This window comes from Poecilia reticulata, linkage group LG10 (assembly GCF_000633615.1).
Source record: "Poecilia reticulata strain Guanapo linkage group LG10, Guppy_female_1.0+MT, whole genome shotgun sequence".
Classification (NCBI taxonomy): domain Eukaryota; kingdom Metazoa; phylum Chordata; class Actinopteri; order Cyprinodontiformes; family Poeciliidae; genus Poecilia; species Poecilia reticulata.
The window spans coordinates 19,671,470-19,691,617 of NC_024340.1; the positions used below are offsets into that span (position 1 = coordinate 19,671,470).

The 20,148-nt window shown below is 34.2% G+C and overlaps 3 protein-coding genes across 3 annotated transcripts; 2 read left to right on the forward strand and 1 right to left on the reverse strand.

The window, feature by feature from the left end:
- On the forward strand, window positions 1–3,048 carry LOC108166625 (uncharacterized). Its single transcript, XM_017307024.1, has 5 exons — window positions 1–20; window positions 71–396; window positions 811–924; window positions 1,749–1,795; window positions 2,641–3,048. The coding sequence occupies exons 1-5, from the start codon at window positions 1–3 to the stop codon at window positions 2,785–2,787; spliced, it is 654 nt and encodes a 217-aa protein (XP_017162513.1). The 3' UTR covers window positions 2,788–3,048.
- A 5,653-nt stretch (window positions 3,049–8,701) lies between these two features.
- Window positions 8,702–12,615, forward strand: LOC108166626 (uncharacterized). Its single transcript, XM_017307025.1, has 6 exons — window positions 8,702–8,708; window positions 8,836–9,126; window positions 9,405–9,617; window positions 10,171–10,284; window positions 11,606–11,664; window positions 12,432–12,615. The coding sequence occupies exons 1-6, from the start codon at window positions 8,702–8,704 to the stop codon at window positions 12,576–12,578; spliced, it is 831 nt and encodes a 276-aa protein (XP_017162514.1). The 3' UTR covers window positions 12,579–12,615.
- A 785-nt stretch (window positions 12,616–13,400) lies between these two features.
- Window positions 13,401–16,219, reverse strand: LOC103471478 (uncharacterized). Its single transcript, XM_008420507.2, has 6 exons — window positions 16,140–16,219; window positions 15,575–15,904; window positions 15,110–15,484; window positions 14,826–14,936; window positions 14,676–14,719; window positions 13,401–14,108 (listed from the first exon to the last, which is right to left on the reverse strand). The coding sequence occupies exons 1-6, from the start codon at window positions 16,180–16,182 to the stop codon at window positions 13,974–13,976; spliced, it is 1,038 nt and encodes a 345-aa protein (XP_008418729.1). The 5' UTR covers window positions 16,183–16,219; the 3' UTR covers window positions 13,401–13,973.
- Between the last annotated feature and the right edge of the window lie 3,929 nt (window positions 16,220–20,148).

Below are 20,148 nucleotides of genomic sequence, written 5' to 3' on the forward strand. Positions count from 1 at the left end.
ATGTCAGACAAGATTTCCATGTAATCGTCTAACAMTYTGTTTATTTTTATTGCACTCTAGATTGYARAAGTCGAACACTGACCCATGTCAGACAAACTCCAGAAACAACATCAGTYCAKGAGGGAGACACAGCTAATCTCCACTGTTCTCTTCTCTCCAGCAGTAGAGAAAACATTAATCATAATCCRTCTGATTACAATGTGTACTGGTTCAGAGCTGGATTTGGAGAATCCCACCTGAGCTTTATTTACACTCAGAAGAACAGGAGTGRTAATAGTAGCTGTGTCTTCCAGCTGTCTAAAACTATACAGAACTCCTCAGATACTGGAATATATTACTGTGCTGTGGTCACATGTGGAAAGATCCTGTTTGGAAAAGGAACTACAGTAGAGATGAGTATGTATAATCAATCAAATGCATTTTGAGGTAATGTCCAAAAAAGTTATTTAGAATATCTGATGCAGACAAATTCTTGTTAAACGTCTGACAAAATTAGTTTCCTGAAACATGCTTTTTCTTTCATCCCTGCCTAATATAATAGGATTTCTTATTCATATTAGAAATTATTTTCTTGGTTGAAAGTAAAAGCAAAATTCTCAGGACAAACAATTCCCCTTTTTTACTCCTGTCTACTAATGACTTCACACCTCGCTGATATGATATATTTATGTCCAACTTAATTTCCTCGACTTAGTTAACTGAACATTAATTATGAACCATTTGATCTCAGAATGTTTGAAATAACTCAATGTAATTATTACTAATACATGCACTACTAAAAGTCTCTTCTTTGTCTTTTTGTTCCTTCAGGTTCACAATTCAATCCAGCTGTTATTGTACTTAGTGTGCTGTTGGCGTGCTGTGTGACGCTAATTATTTATCTTATTATCTACATAAAACAAAAAGTTTTTGGACATTTTGAAGGTAGGTTTGTCAAATACAGAACAAAAACAAAGGTATATGAGATTTTGAGTTATTTCTATCAGGGTATTCAAGGTTCGTTTAAATTAAAGCATATTCAAATGCAAATTAGAACTATTTCAAGTGTCTATTTAGCATGACATATGTATTAATTTCTTCTCTCCTATTTTATGAACTTGTGCAATCATTTTGATACAATATAAATTTTCTATTTGAAAGTTAAAGCTAAAAATCTTTATCCTTTAAGAAAGGTAGCTGTAGTGGATGTGATGTAGCCTGACCCGATTCGCTCTATGATAAAACTATAATCAGAAAATCAACGGCTGCATTAGTGTTAAGTAGGTTTAGAATATTGTGAAGCTTTAGAGAAGGGAAATATTTATATTTAGAGATATGATAGTCTTTGCAACTGAATTTGCAACCTATTTTCCTTGTGGTAGAATACCTGGGTTTAGTACTGGAGTCTACGGTTGAGGGCAGCAATGTGTGACAGCGTGTGCACATATATTGTGTTTTGCTAGATAGATCTGGGTTTTAATTATGAACCTTCCTTTTTCATTTGTATGTGTGTGTGCGTGTGTAAGTGTGTGCCTGCATACGTGTACATATATCTTTTTTTATAATCACATTAATATATTTTGTAAAACTGAAAGAGTGATTTGCTACAGATGACATTGTACAAAGCCAAAAAGGAAAAAACAAAAATCACTTGTATATTCATAGAACACTACTTTTGCGATAAATTCTGATGAAAGGCTGATTTTGTACAATTTAGGGAATCTTAGTTTTAATCTTAGTTCATTCTGACAGCTTTATGTCTGTTATAGGCCCGTCTGGACAACAGAAGACGTTGGGAAACCAACCAAGTGACAAAGTAAGTCTGATTGCCACATTGCATCAAATTTAAAGAAGAATGCATCTATTGTAATTTTTCAGGACAGTTCAGGTTTTCCTGTCTGTGACAGGTGATGTATCAAATTTACAGTTATTTAAAAATATTTTAAATTTTCTTCCTAATGGTATTAAGTTGTAAAATTAGTCTATATACCACAATGAGGATATTACTGATTCATTTTGATTGTAAACTTCATGGTGAGCAAGTGTGACAGTGTTATAAAAAAACTTTACAGGGCATTGGTTACTGCACACCTTTGCCTTTTTGTACTTTTATAGTTTTGGTTGTTTCTTACCTGATGTTTTTGGATGCAAAACAGTGTTTCCTACCTTGGGATTGGTATTGATCAAGAATCAGTGATTTATACAATGGATCCCTGCCGTTCTACTACAAAATGTTCATTATTAGTTCAATATAACATCTGGGTCATTCACTGAAATCTAGACATTATGGACTTTTTCTCATAGAAATGGATGATGGTATTTCAGATCATCCTTCCCAAACAAGGATCAGAACCAAATTAAATCAGAATGAATTGCATATTTCAGTTATGGTAAAATTAAATTACAGTACATGTCCGACTGATACACGATCGCCATAATTCAACAAAATACCAAACCACACCAACAACAACAAAAAAAAGAAACCATCACTATATGGTGTGTCTATACATTTGAAATGGTTTGTGTGAAGTAACAAAGTGGAAGTAGGATTTGACAAAATGGCGCTACTCAAAATGGGCGTATGAATTGGGGAAGCTCGGAACATGACATTAATAATGTGCATTATTATAATAAGTAATGCAAAATAATTATTATTTGCAGGACACTCTTGGAGATGAAGCCAATTATGTAGCTCTTAATTTCGCCACAAGGAAGACAAAAGGCATGAAGAAGAGAACAGAATCACCACCAGAGTGTGTGTACTCAGCTGTGAGAGGAAGTCATCCCACACTGCGTGAAACGTCTTAGAGCAGGACCTGTGTGGTAGAGCTTGGATACAACATGCTTACATGACTGACAACAAATTAATAGTGTGCATTTGTTGGTTTTGCAGCTCTGCAGATTTTACTACTAAAATATTGTAAACCATGCTTTCTGCAAACGTTTTCTCATAGAATTGGATGATGGTATAAAAAACAACTGTTGTATAAAAATTGTTGACAAAAAGATTTCTCATTGTTCAGTAGTGCACTGTGAAAACATTGCATGTTTCTATCAACAATAAAGTATTTCCCAGGCAACCTGCAACAACCTTATTCCATCCATCCATCCATCCATCCATCCATCCATCCATCCATCCATCCATCCATCCATCCATCCATCCATCCATCCATCCATCCATCCATCCATCCNTCCATCCATCCATCCATCCATCCATCCATCCATCCATCCATCCATCCATCCATCCATCCATCCATCCATCCATCCATCCATCCATCCATCCATCCGTGACTGACCCTCAGGATTTCTCTATGTTGACTCGCATGTTTTGAGATGAGCCTAGTGGTCTATTTCCTTTGCTCTTCTTGCCCAACTCTGTCGCCAAGCCCTTCCTGGAGCTGTGCATTTGGAAGAACCCTCCAAACACAAAACAAAAATACAAACTGAGAAGCTCTTAGCCAAGCAGACCTTTTCCCTTTTCACTATCTGTCCTCTGCCAACAACTCAAACAGAATAGAATTTTTCAGGTTCTCTCAAGTCTGAACCCAACAATCCCATGATGAATCTTTAACTGAATCTCCTTAATCTTTGGTTAAACTTTATATCTATCTTAAGAATTTACCAGGTTCACTTTCAGTTTCAATGTAGGGATAAATCAATCTTCTTTTCAGTATCAAATAATCTAAATACTACATGCTATCACTTTACAATTTAATTAATTCATATTTCTGTTTTATTTAGACAGAAAACCACATCGTGTTGAGAAACTGTCACAATTAAAAACTAAACCTGCACATAAAATCATTATCAACCACTATATTCAATTGATATTTGAATAAAGAGCAATGTAATGCTGATCATTAAGGGATGTTTGAGAAACCCATGTAGGCTGTTACAAAATGTAGACATTGTATTAGAGGGACGTTAGAGGGAGTGCACTCTACACATTTCAGCCAATCACAACAATTTTCACTCTACAGACTTTGAAGATATTGTGAGTAAACCTTCATTTGAGTAGTAAGGTGTCAGTTCTGCAAAATGCATTTTGCCACAATGATTAGAAAACTGTCTGCTTTGATTCTTCTGACTGCAGCATGTAAGTATTCAGCCTTACATAACATAGTTTAATAAATTAGAGCTTCTCTGTAAATTGTCTCATGACTAATTTAAAATTTTCCTCTGTTTTTAGCTCTGACTCAAACTAATGAGGTTCCTCATCAGATCCCTTTGAAAGAGGTTGAAGTTGGTGGGAATGTTACTCTTCATTGTCCACGTTCAAACAATGAAGGCGACTTCTTCTACTGGTACAAGCAGCCGCTTGGACACATGCTCCAGACAGTTGCTACATCAATTTTAGGCGAACAGAAACTCAGTGAACAATTTAACAACAATCGCTTTAAATTTACACCAGGAGATTCTCAATACTCTCTTACTATCAAGGATATCATTAAAGAGGATGAAGCAACATATTTCTGTCAAAGTGGGACTGCTTATTTTCAGAGTTTTGCTACAGGAATCTACTTGGTCGTAAACGGTAAGCTCTGTTATGTTACGTCAAACAGATCGTTTCATGTCAGACAAGATTTCCATGTAATCGTCTAACAATCTGTTTATTTTTATTGCACTCTAGATTGCAGAAGTCGAACACTGACCCATGTCAGACAAACTCCAGAAACAACATCAGTTCAGGAGGGAGACACAGCTAATCTCCACTGTTCTCTTCTCTCCAACACTTCTGTAAAGTCTGGTCAATGTCCAGCTGAAAACAATGTGTACTGGTTCAGAGTCGGATTCGGAGCCTCCCATTCAAGCTTTATTTACGCCAACAAAAGCAGCAACAGGAGTGGTAATAGTAGCTGTGTCTTCCAGCTGTCTAAAACTATACAGAACTCCTCAGATACTGGAATATATTACTGTGCTGTGGTCACATGTGGAAAGATCCTGTTTGGAGAAGGAACTACAGTAGAGACAAGTATGTATGCTAAATTAGATGCACTTTGAAGCACTAACTGAATTGTTTTCTTACAGTTTCATTCTGTTCTATCAGGTCAGACTGAAGACTGAGACAGCTGTCAATGAGCAATTGAGATAAACTAATATTAACATTGGTTAATTTTTTATGTTTTTTGCTTTTGAAAAAATTTGCTTTTTTTATACAAACTTTCATCATCACTTTAAATTCTGTGATGTGAAGTATCAATGTCTGTGTCACATCATAACTTCTAGATCGTTCTGTACATTTCCCTTCTTAGAGTTGATGAATCTACACTTTTACGTATGTACTTTCCTGCGGAACAAAAAAGTATAATCACACACCATTTTATTTTTACATTGCTATAGATTAATAGTTAGCGTAATCTTAGAAATAAAATCTGTTTAATTGACCAAAAATGTATTTATTAACAATTCCTTATGCAAGTAAATTTGCTTGTCAGAAACACATTTAATAATTGAATGGAATCTTAACAAATAACATCTGATATGTATTAATTTGTTTAACAATGTATGTATGTATCTCTTTTGCAAGGTAAACCTATGGAACCTGTTCTCATTGTCTTGGGTGTGCTGTTGGGTATTTGTGTGATTGTGATTTCAATTCTTATATTCTCCAGAGATTAAAGGTAAGATTATTCTGTTATTTATTTCATTTTATTACAAAACCTTTAATTTATGCTGGTAGAATATCACAAAACATCTGCTGAATTCTTTGAGAATTAGCCAAAAAAAAAGAAAAAAAAAAGAAAGAAACATTTGAGGTTACATCAATTTAGAATATTTCTACTGTTCTTTTACTAATTTGTTCAACTGACACGGCATGTAGTAACACAAGCATGTCCACACTCAAGTGTATTCATTTGCTTACACAACATTTGCAATTCTTTTTTGCTATATTTTGAAAACTCACATTTAGTCATATGAAATATATTTCATGTTATTTGGTCTCCAGATCTGATATTTCTTGAAACAATTGTTTTAAGGATCCAAATTGGAATCTGCTGACTGAGTTTTTCTACACTGCAAGAAGAAAGAAATGGAGCCATTATCGTCTATCAACAAGTACTGACTGGAATTTTTGAGAAGTGAATATCTGTTCTTCTACATGTACAAAATACTCAAAACATTTCCTGTAAACTTTCTTTGTGGTCAGCTTTGTAAAGAAGAAAACAGGAACTTTTTACAGTGAGACTCACTCTCCACTGTATTATCTTTCTTTCTATAATATTACCTAATGATGTACAAATTTTCATAGAATTATCTGTGTTTATTTTTTTCTGAATTATTTCATTATTTTTAACAAGCAAATACAGTTGAAAAGACATTCATCTGAAGTTTTTTTAAATATTTATATAATTATTATACATGCTGTTTAAATACTGTAAATATTTGTTCATGCTACTTTTATGTTGCAATGGTGGAATGCATGTAATACTTTCGTACATATAAGGTACATTTTTAGTAGTAGCAGTTCCAGCCTGTCAGTTTCTTAATTCACAATACGAACAGTGGTTCAAACATGGAATACACATAATTAAGCATTTTAAAAGTACAAAGTATGTAAAGTCTTTCACACCAGAACAGGTTTTGATTCCTAATTGACATAAAATTGACAAATATTTCTGCAACCAGTTCAACCTAATATTTGTTACTCCATAAAAGCAAGGAAAATGTCAAAGTAGCTAGTTTTACAAATCCCGTCACATATTATTAGATCCTTGTTATATACATTGCGTACATTAGAAGTGAGATAGTAGACTTTAGTGCCATGGTGGATAAATAAAAATGTACCCTGGAACAACCGTCTTGTTTTCCTTCTGCTGCACTTTATGGCTACTGGATCATCTTGTGCTTTAAATCCAATGTGTTGAACACAGACTGAGCGCCCCCTGTTGGTCAAACTACTTCTGAGCTGTCTGGTTTTCCTGAGTGTCGTAAAATGGCTTTATAAGTTAGATGTATTTCTATAATTATTATAATTCAATTAGTCAAAGAAAGTACATTGCTCCTCAAAGCATTTTCTGTAATGTTTGATTTATGTAATTTTCTCATGGTTGTTTGGTTTATTGTTGTGTTGTTTGTATCTTGTTGCCATAGTGTCCTTGAGTGTTTTGGAAGATGCTTTAAATAAAATGTATCATAAAATGTACGGTATTATTATTCTGTAACAGCCTTTGACATCCAATATTAAAGAAGAGAGTATCTGAAGAACACAGTTTTTATTTTCCTTCTGTGACATTCAGGTTACCATTTGTTTCCTCCAAACATTTTCTAGCACCTTGAAAATTACACACGCAGAAAAAAACCACATAGTGAAAAAAATCGCAATGTTCAATGAACACTGATACCTACTACGATACCATGATAATGTATTGTGGAGTAGCTTGGTTTAGCTGGAGATTAAATTATGTTATCCCGTTTTTTCTCAAAGCCACACCATCACTCATCCACACTGTAGAGATAAAACTGAATTAGCACCTTCATTTATTTACATTTGACCAACATCTGCTCCTCTCCATAGGGTGGAACTAATAAAGGATGCAGATTTTTGTTAATATGGAAAGTTTATTTTAATAGAAATGCTATCTTTTAGATGATTAAAGTGAAACTAAATCCAATGTAACAACACAACTCCAGCCCTGATTTTGAAAAATTTCACCAAAGTGAAGAGACAAGTTTGGACAAATGTGGGGATGAGCAGGAAGTGTGGTCAGGATGAGGGAAAGCACTGTTGCCAAGTAATCTAGTTTGTTGCTATATTGATCAACTTTCAGTCCCTATTAATAACTTTTTTTATTTTCAAAAAAGAGACTAGTGACTTTACTCTGTTCATTAAGACTTGTGAAAGCACCAATTGCTCTGTACCAACTGTCTTGAGTGAGCAGAAAGTGCTGGTTTGAGCCCCTGCTGCACCCACCGCTGTAGTCAGTCTCACAGTTGTTCTGCAGTATACACTGCCTATAGTCAAAGAACCATTCCATTCTGTGTTCACACTGCAAATGAATCATGCATGTGCTAAGTTGAAAAACTATCGACCATCAAAATATGTGTTGGATGATGTGATACTCTATGTTCTAAAATAGTGGGATCACAAAATTACTGAATGAGAGCACCCCAACATGGAGCCTTGAGGAACCTCACGTGTCATATTTGCCTTGATTTGTGTTCTGGTTTGTCTACTATGATCTGAATAATAATATGATCTAATATGAACAAAAGATTAGCTGTATTAGAAGTGAAGTGCCTTAGAAAATAATGAATGTTTTTGACCCTTTTGAGATGTGAGTCACATCCTCCTTTTAAGCTTTTAATAACATATACCACAACAACAGTCACTTCCATTACAAATGGGTGTAAAGTTTGATTATAGATCAAGAAATTATGGTCATATCTACATATATTCTATGAAGATTTTTAAGGTTCATTTTAGGAGTAAACATCTATATATATTTAAAATAACTATCTATGAAAACTGAGATAGTGCCTTTATTTCTCTTTTTGTTTTCTATCAAAAATAGATTGGCTTACTTTTGAAGGGAGTGCACTTCTATCTTTTTAGCCAATCAGAACTATTTGCCCTTTTGAATACATTGAAGATCATGAGGCTAAAACTTCATTTAGTGAGGAAGGGATCAGTTGTGTTAGACTGGTGTGTTTCTTTTTTTTTATGTTTGTTTGTTTATTTATCACAATGGCCAAAATACTATCTGCTCTGTTTTTTCTCGCTATGTCCTGTAAGTACCACTTTTATTCAGTATGTTCACAAATGTGGAGGAGTTTACTTTTCAATATAGCTAAGCAGTGTAAAGTTATGCAATGGGCTTTATTTAACATTTTTAATCATCTTCATTCTTTTTTCAGCCCTGAGTCAAACTAATGAGATTCCTCATCAGATCCCTTTGAAACTGGTTGAAGTTGGTGGGAGTGTTACTCTGCATTGTCCAGTTTCAAAGACGGAGCGCAAATTCTTCTACTGGTACAAGCAGCCGCTTGGACATATGCTCCAGACAGTTGCTACGGGAAGCTTGACTGAACAAAAACTGAGTGAACAATTTAACAACAATCGCTTTAAYTTAACAGCRGAGGATTCTCAGTGCTCTCTGACTATCAAGGATATCATTAAAGAGGATGAAGCAACATATTTCTGTCAAGGTGGGACTGCTTATTTTCAACGTTTTGCTGCAGGGRTATACTTGGCCGTAAACKGTAAGTTCTGTTGTTATTCAAAGAGATCAAAGAGGTCAGACAAGATTTTCATATAATAGTCTTTATTAACAATCTGTTTATTTTCCCTGCACTAGATCATAACAGTCRAACACTGACTCATGTCAGACAAACCCCAGAGACGACATCAGTCCAGGACGGGGACACGGTTAATCTAAACTGTTCTCTTCTTTCCAACACTTCTGTAAWSTCTGGTCAATGTCCAGCTGAAAACAATGTGTACTGGTTCAGAGTCGGATTCGGAGCCTCCCATTCAAGCTTTATTTACGCCAACAAAAGCAGCTGTGATGCTCAGCAAAGGAGCTGTGATTACCAGCTGTCAAAAACTATACAGACGTCCTCAGATACTGGAATATATTACTGCGCTGTGCTCTCATGTGGGAAGATCCTGTTTGGAGAAGGATCAAAAGTACAGATGAGTAAGTCCAATAAATTCTATTTATTTTTCAAAAAGTACTGTTTTCATAGTGAGACTACATAACACGTATGCTACATACAAATTATAGATAGTCAGTCAATAAACAGCTAAAAGTTGTGTTATGAAAATGAAAATTGTCTTTGAAATAAATACAGATTTATATAACATTTTAGTGTTTACCATTAATATAGTTCATCTGAAAAAAAAAACAAACACAAATTGATTATTTAGATTATCGGGTGCTGAAACTTTTTTTTACTGAATTGTTTTTTCTCAACCGTGTTTCTGCTGGGTCAAATTAGAATAGCTTTGTTTGGTTTAAAACAAAAACCAAATACCTTGGACAAATACACAATTTTCCTTTTTTTCTCAATTCATAATTTCACACTTAAACAATATGGTGTATTTATATCCAGCTTAACTTTACTCAACTTACTTAATTATTGAACATTAAACATGAACTTTTTGATCTCAGTGTTTGGAGTAACTAACTGTAATTATTACTAATAAATACAAGACTAAAAGTTTCTTCTTTGACTTTTTTGTTCCCTCAGGTTCACATCTCAGTCCATCTGTTCTTGTACTTAGTGTGCTGCTGGCGTGCTGCGTGACTCTAATCGCTGCTCTTATTGTCTACATAAAACTAACACTTGTTGAACATTGTGAAGGTAGGTTTGATATATAGAACTGTTCCAAAGTTAAAGGTACATGAGATCATGAATCATTTTTTATTTAAATTCAAGCATATACAAATGTATGCTACATCTATTTCAAGTTTTTACTCAGCACTCTATGATAAATTATGCATAAATTTCTTCTTTCCTATTTTGATGCAATACAAAAATTCTCACAGTTATAGCTGAAGGACGTATTTTTCCTTTAAGAAATGCCACTGTAGTGGATCAGGTTTAGCACGAGTTTCTAATTCTTTCTAATTCTTACTTTTTTCTCTCTGAAAAAAAGTATGAAATCAGCAGCTTCTTAGTGTTAAGTGTGTACAGAATATTTGTAAAAAGTTTAGAGAAGGAAAACGTTTGAATTTACAAGTATGATGGACTTATTAACTGAATTTGCAACTAAAAATGAACTATTTATTTGATGGTTCAACACAGATTGAGGTTTAGTACAGCAATGTATTGAAAGCAGTAATGTTTGACAGCACATGTACTTCCATTGCATTTGGCTATAGGTACATGTTAAAATAAACTCTTCTGGGTTTTATAAAATATGATCCTTCCAGTTTCATGGCAAAAGATGGATTTCAGACCATATCTGTTGCTTCTAAAAACCAGTTGTATATTTTAATTAAAAAAATTAATTATCCCTTTGATGCACATGTATAGATTGCTTATATGCCAAGGTTTCGTGTATAGGTTCCTCTGCGCTTGCACATATAGCTCTAGCAACCCCTTCATAATGTGGTTTTCATGAATCATTCATACCACATGTAGAGATCTAGTTTTAGCGTTCAACAATCTAAGCCAGCTACAACTAGAGCAGTCCAAAATAGCTTCAGCTGAATCTTGTACTTACATATACATACATAAGAAAGGACAATGATAGTTTTTATCTATATCTATATATCTATCTCGCTGTTTGTCCAGACAGATAAGGATAGATGGTAAAGGAAGAATGGTAACTACATGTAGATTTCAGCATGTATTCCTCTGTTTTGCTTGCTGTGGTGTGGTTCTTGTGTTGTTTTTAAATAGAAAAATATGTGAAAAACTATTGTTGCAGCCAAAATCATGCAAATATACATTTAATATGCATTTAGAAAAAACACCATTCATTCAGTTTATTACAAAAGTGGAATTTTATTTTTATTTTTTATTTTTTTGCATTAAAAGCAGTACTCTTTTATTATAAAAACAGAATTCTGCTTTTGCAATAAATCCTAAAATGCCAGTTTAGTAATAAAAGGCTAATTTTGCACATATTTAAGTTTTAATTTCAGCTCTTCCTGACAGTTTTACTTTTTGTTGACAGGGGCAGATACAGGCCCATCTGGACGACCCAATTCATCGAGGGACCGGGCAACAGACACAGTGAGACTCTTATTGCCACATTGCACCAAATTTAAAAAAGAATACATTTATTGTCACTTATCCCAATTCAGCAGAATTCTCACATACCTGTCTGATACAGCAGGCTTGTCAAATTTATAACTATTATAAAATATTTTACATTTTCTTTATAATTGTTGGGTAATTTTCTAATTACCCAACAATGAAGGTCTATATTATTGATTCATTTTAATTGTAAACTTTATGGTGAGCTAGTGAGATGGGATTATAAAAAACAATGAATTATTGAAAGTACAGACAACTGGTTTGCACGTATTTGTCATTTTGTACCTTCATAGTTGTGGTGTTTTTTTTTTTTTTTTCTAAAAGTTTTGGTTATTAAAATGTGCTGTTCATCATGGGTTGATTTGCGTCAACCAAGCAGGAGTTTGTTCCTGTTAAAGATCAGTGATTTCTATAATGTACTCTGCTCTGCTTCTACAAAATGTGCATTTATTAGTTCAATAAATAATATCCAAGTAATTTACTTTTGCTTTAATGTGGTCTAGATATTATGATACATCCAGATGATATTTCAAGTCATCAAGCCCAAACAGGGATCAGGACCAAAAAAATGTAAATTATGTTTGACTGGTTGAAAAGCAGTTGTAGCAAAACTAACGCAAAAGACGTAGGAATAGACAAAATGGCAATACCCAACTTTAGGGTGTGATTTGACAAAGATTGAAAACTTACCTGTAGCCAAATGTGCATATTAATAGTAAATAATATTAAATTATTATTTGCAGGGCGCTCGTGGAGATGAAGCCAATTATGTAGCTCTTAATTTCGCCACAAGGAAGACAAAAGGCATGAAGAAGAGGATAGAATCACCACCAGAGTGTGTGTACTCAGCTGTGAGAGGAGGTCATCCCACACTGCATGAAATGTCTTAGAGCAGGACCTGTGTGTGTAGAGCTTGGACACAACATGCTTACATGACTGACAAATTAACATTGTGCATTTGTTGGTTTTAAAGTTTCATAGATTTGACTATTTAAGTTTTGCTTTTTGCAAACATTTCTTACATGATTAAATATAAAATGTCTTTGTACAGAAATTGTTTACAATAAAGGGTTCACAATAAAATTGAGCCATTTGTACTTTTTACTGTAAAATGTAAAATATGTAAACTTACTTTGGCATACATTTGATAAAGAGCCTTTGTTTTGCACTATGAAGTGACAGCTGATGTGTTTGTGTGAACATGAGTATTTTACCCATTTCCCGTATTACCAAACCCCAAAATGAGTAATATTGTGCATGAAAACTTGCACTGGTAACTGTTTAAAAGTCCTTTGGGTATTATTGGAATATTTGAAAATAGATCAGATGCATCTTGCGTGAATCTGTTATTAAAGCTGCTCATATAAAAAAAATACTAAATAAAAAACATCATTCATGCATTTACATCTTTATATTATTGTTTTATATTGTCAGATGAACGTAAAAATAAATATATTCTATATTTCTATAGAGAAGTTGGGAAAAGAACCTAAGGTGTCATGCTGGCCTTTGCAGATCCTATGACTTCATGCACTGACCTTATTGATAACAGAGACATTTTTCATACATTGGATAAAATGTCTGAAAAAGCTGAACATAAATTACAAATATCTTTTGTTTATTAAAATTTAATTGCAAATACAATCAGTCAGTGTAAATAGTAACCTTAGTATATGGTTCATTCATTCATTGTATAAAAAAAGTAACATGCAAACTTTGATAACATTTTATTTTAACACTTTAATGACACACATGGAGCAGAAGCTTTCTTCTTTATGGTTTCACTTTACTAAATCTGAAGAAGAAAAAAAACAGGAAGACAAAACAGGAAACAGAGCTATAATATGATACATTTACTTGCTACTTTCACACTTGGCACATCCTCCTCCATCAGTTTTATAAGAACGGATCTTTTAAAATATTCAGTTTGAGACTGCCTTGATTTCAAAAACTAACTCTGCTCACAAATCAGTATTTTGATCAGACTAGTACAATGTGTATTTAAGTGTTTTGATTTAAAATTTCATTACGTGGCGCTATTGCTATATTGGGCTCCCCACATTCAGAGGCTGCAGACATTGATGCGGTCGTCGTCCTTTCCCCTGTTCTGTCAAATTACTGTGAAATAAAGGCCACTACTGCCAGAAAAATATTTTTAAAAAACAAACATACAAAAGTCAGCACTGAAAGTTAGTGGTATTAGTGGTCACGAGAGATAGTAGGGCTGTATTGGGCCTCCTGGTTGTGGTTCATGGTGATTTAAAAGAGCTTCAGGCATTGACTTGTTATTCCACTCCGAATGGTTTTAGAGCACCATAGATCTTCTCCCTCTTTACTGCTTTTGCATCTTTTCCTTCTTGACTTGTATTTTTTATTATACTAAAGACGACAGTAGAGTAAATCAGTGTGTCCTCTTCTTTCTGTAAAAAAAGACAACTTTTTCATTTCAGTGATAGATTTAAATAATGCCATTTATTCAACTTCATAGAATTCACACCAATAACCGATACATCTTGAAACAGATGGACAGACATAAAACCAATAAAACTACTGAAGACACACACATTAGTAGTGATCATATTAATAATATCATTACGAAGAATAAAAAGTTATTTAAATTTCACTCTTTTAAAAAAAGGTCCAACCAAGGACTAGGTTTGCAAATTAGTCTGTGCCTAGAAAACCGATGTACAAAATGATGGTTACTCTGTTGTTAACATGCAACATTGTTTAATGTGCTGTCGTTGATTAAATACATTTGAACTGAGCTGAAAAGGCACAAATCAGTGAATTGTTATGAATCAGCGGAAACCCAAATCATATCGTTTAGCATGGAAATGGTGGATATAAGTATGTCAGTAAATAATATACGCTATAATACATAATATAGGTTGATTAGAGATAGGTACCAGCACCTCCCAACCCCGACAAGGGTGTTAGAAAATGGATGGATGGAGTAAATAATATATGTTTTTTGAAAATATTACCTTTAGTTTCTGCTTTTCAACCTTTCCTTGTGGACAATTATCAACTGTGAAATACAAGAGGAAAAGTCACAGGTTAAATAAAAAAATTATAAACAAATACCAAACCTTCATTACAATACTTCCAAATTTAGTTGCAAAAATGTGTCTTACCGTTCCAGAAATCCCCTTTTGTCCTGATGATGGTAATAACAATGGCAAGCCCACTTACAGCCACAAGAGAACACGTCAGAAGCAGCCCATGATTTGGCCATCTGCAGCCATCTTACATATAAAAATATAACCCATAAAAACTACTTTTATTTAACAGTGATTGAAAACAATTATGTAATACATACATAATTGTATGTATTACATACAATTATGTATGTAATACATACATAATTGTATGTAATCCACAAAAATTAATTTTGGTTTATTAACTATCATACTCTTACCTTTGACTTCAATTTCAAGTTTGGTTCCATTTCCAAATATAATCTCCCCACACACGGCCAGTGCACAGTAGTAAGTCCCACTATCATCAGAGCTGACGTTCTTTGAGAAGTAATAAACACAACTTTTTGAATTTGATGATGCGTCAGGGTTCTTGTCACAGCTGTAAGATGCATTTTGATCTGTGTAGATGATGCTTCCGAGGAAAGTGTCTTTTCTGACTCCAAACCAGGACACCCTGCGTTCACTTGAACAGGATCCAGTCTGGGAACGAGGTAGGACTGAACACTGGAGGGTAACAGAGCCTCCAGGCTGAAGTGGGGCAGATACTGTTGGCCACTGAACAACACTGTAGTTTAATGATCTTGTATTTACGTCTAGAAAATGTGAGAGTAAAAATGAGTTCAGAAATTGTTTGAGAAATTGCCTCTTTCAGACATGCAAAGAATCTTATAAAAATGCATTACCTTTCAAAGACAAATAAGTCCCGGACCACTCATCTGTATTCCAGGTAGAAACTGCACAGTGATACAGAGCTTCATCTTCTTTAAAAAGTTTGAGGATAGTCAACGTGCTCGTGGATGTGGTATAGTTTGCAGCAAACCGTGAGGGAGAAAACCCTGGCTCAAATAATGGGTGGGTCGTTGCCTTCATCAGGGTTGTTATCAGTCTTAGAGTATCTCCATTACTCTGTTTGTACCACTTTACTCGAGTGTTACTGTAGTCCGAATTAGAAAGCCAACAAGTAAAGGTCACAGGTTCACCTAGCTGACCTGTGGTCACTGAAAACAGTGAATCTGCATAATCCAAAAATAATTATCGTTAATAACGAGTAAAAACAGATTTCATTGTAAATTTATCCCCGTACATGACAATATTTCAGCAGAAAAGTTGTCTATACTCAAAGACCAACTCATAAATGATACATAAATGGGGCAACAAAATATTCTACAGAAAAAAATAAGCTTAAAATGCTGTTTTTGCATTAAAACAAAGATACAATTTTAACCGAATAGCGTGAATAGTACTTACCTCCTTGATCAAGAAAAATCAAAAAAATCCACATGTGCATCATCCTGATTGAGTGAGACTTGTTTGTGGTTCGTGGTGGACGCGATATGTCCAACTGCTTGATGAACCTGCACGATAGCCGATTTTATAACTTCATTTCCTGTCATGCTGGCGCCTTCTGCATGTCAGCTTTTTGCAGTTTTGCCGTCTGTTTTAAAATGGGTCAAAACAACCATATTTATTTTTTGCAAGATCCTTTACCAATAGGATGACACACTAGTTTAAAATAATTTCAGAAAAACTGAAAAAACTGCCCCTTTCTTGTTGGACATAAAGTATTAACCTTTTTATTAAAAAAAAAAAAAGAAAAGAAAATGGCATTTGCTTTTGCCATTGAAAACATTGCAATTTCACAGATTTTTTTCTTAATGTAAAGCAAACATATCTATTAGAATTCAGTTTTTTTATTTTTTTATTCAATCTTCTGAGATCAAAAGTCAGAAATAGTTTTTTGTTTTTTTGTTTTGTGGCTCTAGTTCTCTTTCATACACTATGAAATATTGTGCTGTTGGTTAAAATGTTATTACCCATTTTTGTTTAAATGGTTTTATGACATGATGACGTTGAAAAATAACTCCCCTATAAAAGTTCCATAGATTTGTCTGTAATTTTTCTTCATATGCATTTGTAGCATATAAAATGTAAATACCAGATAAACCTGCCTGTCAATGTATCTTAACTTAAAAAGAAAATAACAGTGCATTAGCATCACGGGATTCAAAACCACAACGGTTACAGAATCAGTGAAATTATGCTTTGCACGTGCTTTTCTCACCTCAGGATGCTGGATGCTTGAAACTGTAGTTGGAACTTATGGTATAATTAGGTGTGCTAGTAATTTCCCAACCCCTACAGGGCAGTGCTAGAATGTAATTCCCCAATCAGTCAGTTGCTCTTTAAATTTATGAAACAAAATACATTGAAATGGTGGATTGATAGGAAGTAACATATTCGGTTCTGACACAGTTAAACACAAACAACATAATACACACACATACTCTGCATATGTACAAATCAATACAGAAGTACATGAAAGTAGTGTTGGAGGAATGAAGCTCCCCACTTCAGTTCCCCACTTATAAATCCATGTAACGTTTCTTCGTGGGGACACATGACATGATAACACCCCATGTGATACCAACTTAAGAGTGAAACTATTTCCTTTGTAAAACTGCTCAGCCTCTCCCCTCCCCCCCAAAAAAAGCAAATGCAGAAGTTACAAAACGCTTTGTGTTGTCTCTTTCCAAGAAACACTTTTGAACCGTTATTTCCTGACATCAAAAAGAAACGGCCACTCTCATACTGAAACCACAACTATTTTAATATTTTGTTTCACTTCAGACTTTTTTTGCAAGTTCAATTTATAACAGTAAGGGTTCTTATGAAGACATTTTGCATAATTTTTTCCAGATTCTTCCTCGGGTTAGCTTCTTGAACGTATATGCCAACACAAACTGATGTTGAGAATGAGATATTACTCTTTACATTCACCAGCCAATTTACTATGTACAACTATTTAATTGCTTTTTAAACAGCATTTAAATGAATCAGTCAATAACATGGCAGTAATCTGCCAATCTCTTTATTGGAGCAAAATATATGCTCAATTAATATGCCCTTATTTGAGCATCATTTTTTGGGTTCTCTCTGCAGGTATCCTCATCCCATGTATCCAGATGAATATTCCTGCATGCCATGCAGCCAGCTTGCTGAAGTTCAACTGTTAAACCATAGTGCTGTTCTGAGTATTGCAGGAACTGCTGATCTACTGTGGTTTTCACACACAACTCATTTATTGGGTTTGCTAAGAATGGACAAAAAAAAAGAAACAAGGTATGGAGAAAACCTCTTCTTGACACACAACAAGCCAAACACTCAACCAGACGAGTGACAGCAGTAGAGGACCACAAAAAGGGCTATTCCTGTCAGCTTAAGACAGGAACCTGAGGCTTCGGTTGACACAGGCTCAACACAAACTGAACCCACAGCAGTTTAAAAAAAATATTCCCTGAGTTGTGATATTTGATAAGAGTTTCAGATTTCATCATAAATTATACAAAGGTATGGATCCATTCTGATTTGTACCAACAGTTCAGGCTGCGTCTGGTGGTCAAATGGTTTGGGAAATAAACTTTTGTTGAACTTTTTTGTGAAAACTTAAACCCGTTGCACCAACTAAACTATCTCCTATTTCCTATGACCACAGTGTGCACTTCTTCTGATGGCTGCTATCAGCAGTATGATGCACCATGAGACAAGGTTCAAAGCCTCTCAAACTCGTTTAATGAACTGGCTTATTATTTCCTCACAGTAGTAAAAAGTAGTCATCAGTTCCAAATCCATTGAAAATATGGAAAGGGATATTCACATCAAATATTTACAGCTAAACAATCTGCAGCAACTGCATGATGCTGTTATCCAAATAAGTAAGAAAAATCTGTGATTATAAGTGTATGATAAATTATATTTTTAAAACACGTTTCTCTTGTTCAGATGAATAAGTCATTATATGAGCAGCATGTTGACTTCTTTGGGAAAGCGCCTTTAAAGAGCTTAAAATAGCGCTTGGACACTGGATTGACATGAAATAGCTTGCAGTCTTTTATAGCTTCGTCTACCTTTTCGCAACCAGATGGTTTCTATGTGTGTTCTAGCTGTTTTACTGACCTCCTGTGGTTGTCTTCATATTTATTCTCCTCCAAATCCAGAAAGAACTTATGTTTTTGTTGCCATTAACTGTCAGTTTGTTTCATCTCATCAGTTGTAACATTAACAAATTGTTTATTATTAAAGGCAATAATGCACCTCGCAGTTTCAAAGCAATTTAAAGTTAATGTTTATTTATTTATTTTTTTACTGTAATGTTAAGGAAGCAGGCATTAAAATTTTCTCTATAAAACAGACAAACATTACCAGAGCCAACACAACATGCTATTTTTCTTTTTTACATGTCAACTTTTCTAGGTTCAAGAATAAACTTATTTGTACTGTGCAGTAAGGCAAAATGTAGCAGTCACATCAAAAACACTTGCAAACAAGAAACACTCAGACAACATCTATATTAAAATATTAGGAACATAGAATTAAATAATCATTAAAAAAGTCAACAAGAGTTTCAGAAGTATTTTTTTTTTTGGAAAATTAAAACTTATTTTTTGTAGTAAATGGTTTTCACACCATAAAAACTACTTTTTTTAAATTTCTCTTTGCCGTAGTCTAAACTTATAACACTTAGGAATCTTTCATTATTTCTTTCTTTGTTTCTTTCTTATTGTTGCCAGTGGCAGTTGTTGTTAATTAAGCAACTTGTAAATTTGCTACATCTCTTTCTATGGTTTTATGAGACCCAGTTTCTCAGGGCAGCAAATGAAAATGCAGATAGTCGCCACACAGACACAGCCGCAACAGTACAAAGCAGTAAATTGTCAGACTTAACATATAATAAAGGGACAAGCAGAGCAAAAATTTGTCAAACTATCCAATTAAATGTATAAAATGATTCTCACATGTACTCATGTCAATCCAGAAGGAAATTAGAATTGTTTTGAATAATATATCAAGTTCCTCTTCGGGCTGTAAATTAGATGACACTACTATTCATATCCCAACGTCCGGACACCAGCGTAGATGATTTGTCCCTCCGCTGCCTTTGCGCCTCTCTTTCCTTTTTGCTCAGCCTTTTTCTTTGCAAAATTTGGCACAGAATAAATCAAACTATCTTCATTTGTCTGCAGGAAAAAAATAAAACATGATGATGGAGAAAACTCACAAGATCTGCTTTTCAACTCAGAATATACCCAACTTACTGCCTGACTATATTGAGCAACAGCTATTTCAGAATCTGGAGTAGCTTCTGTGTCAATAACAGAAAGAAAGAAAAAATAAATTATATATATATATATGTATATTTATGCAATGACAAGATAGTGACTGCATTTTAATACCAGTGGTGCCTCTCCTTAGTTTCTTG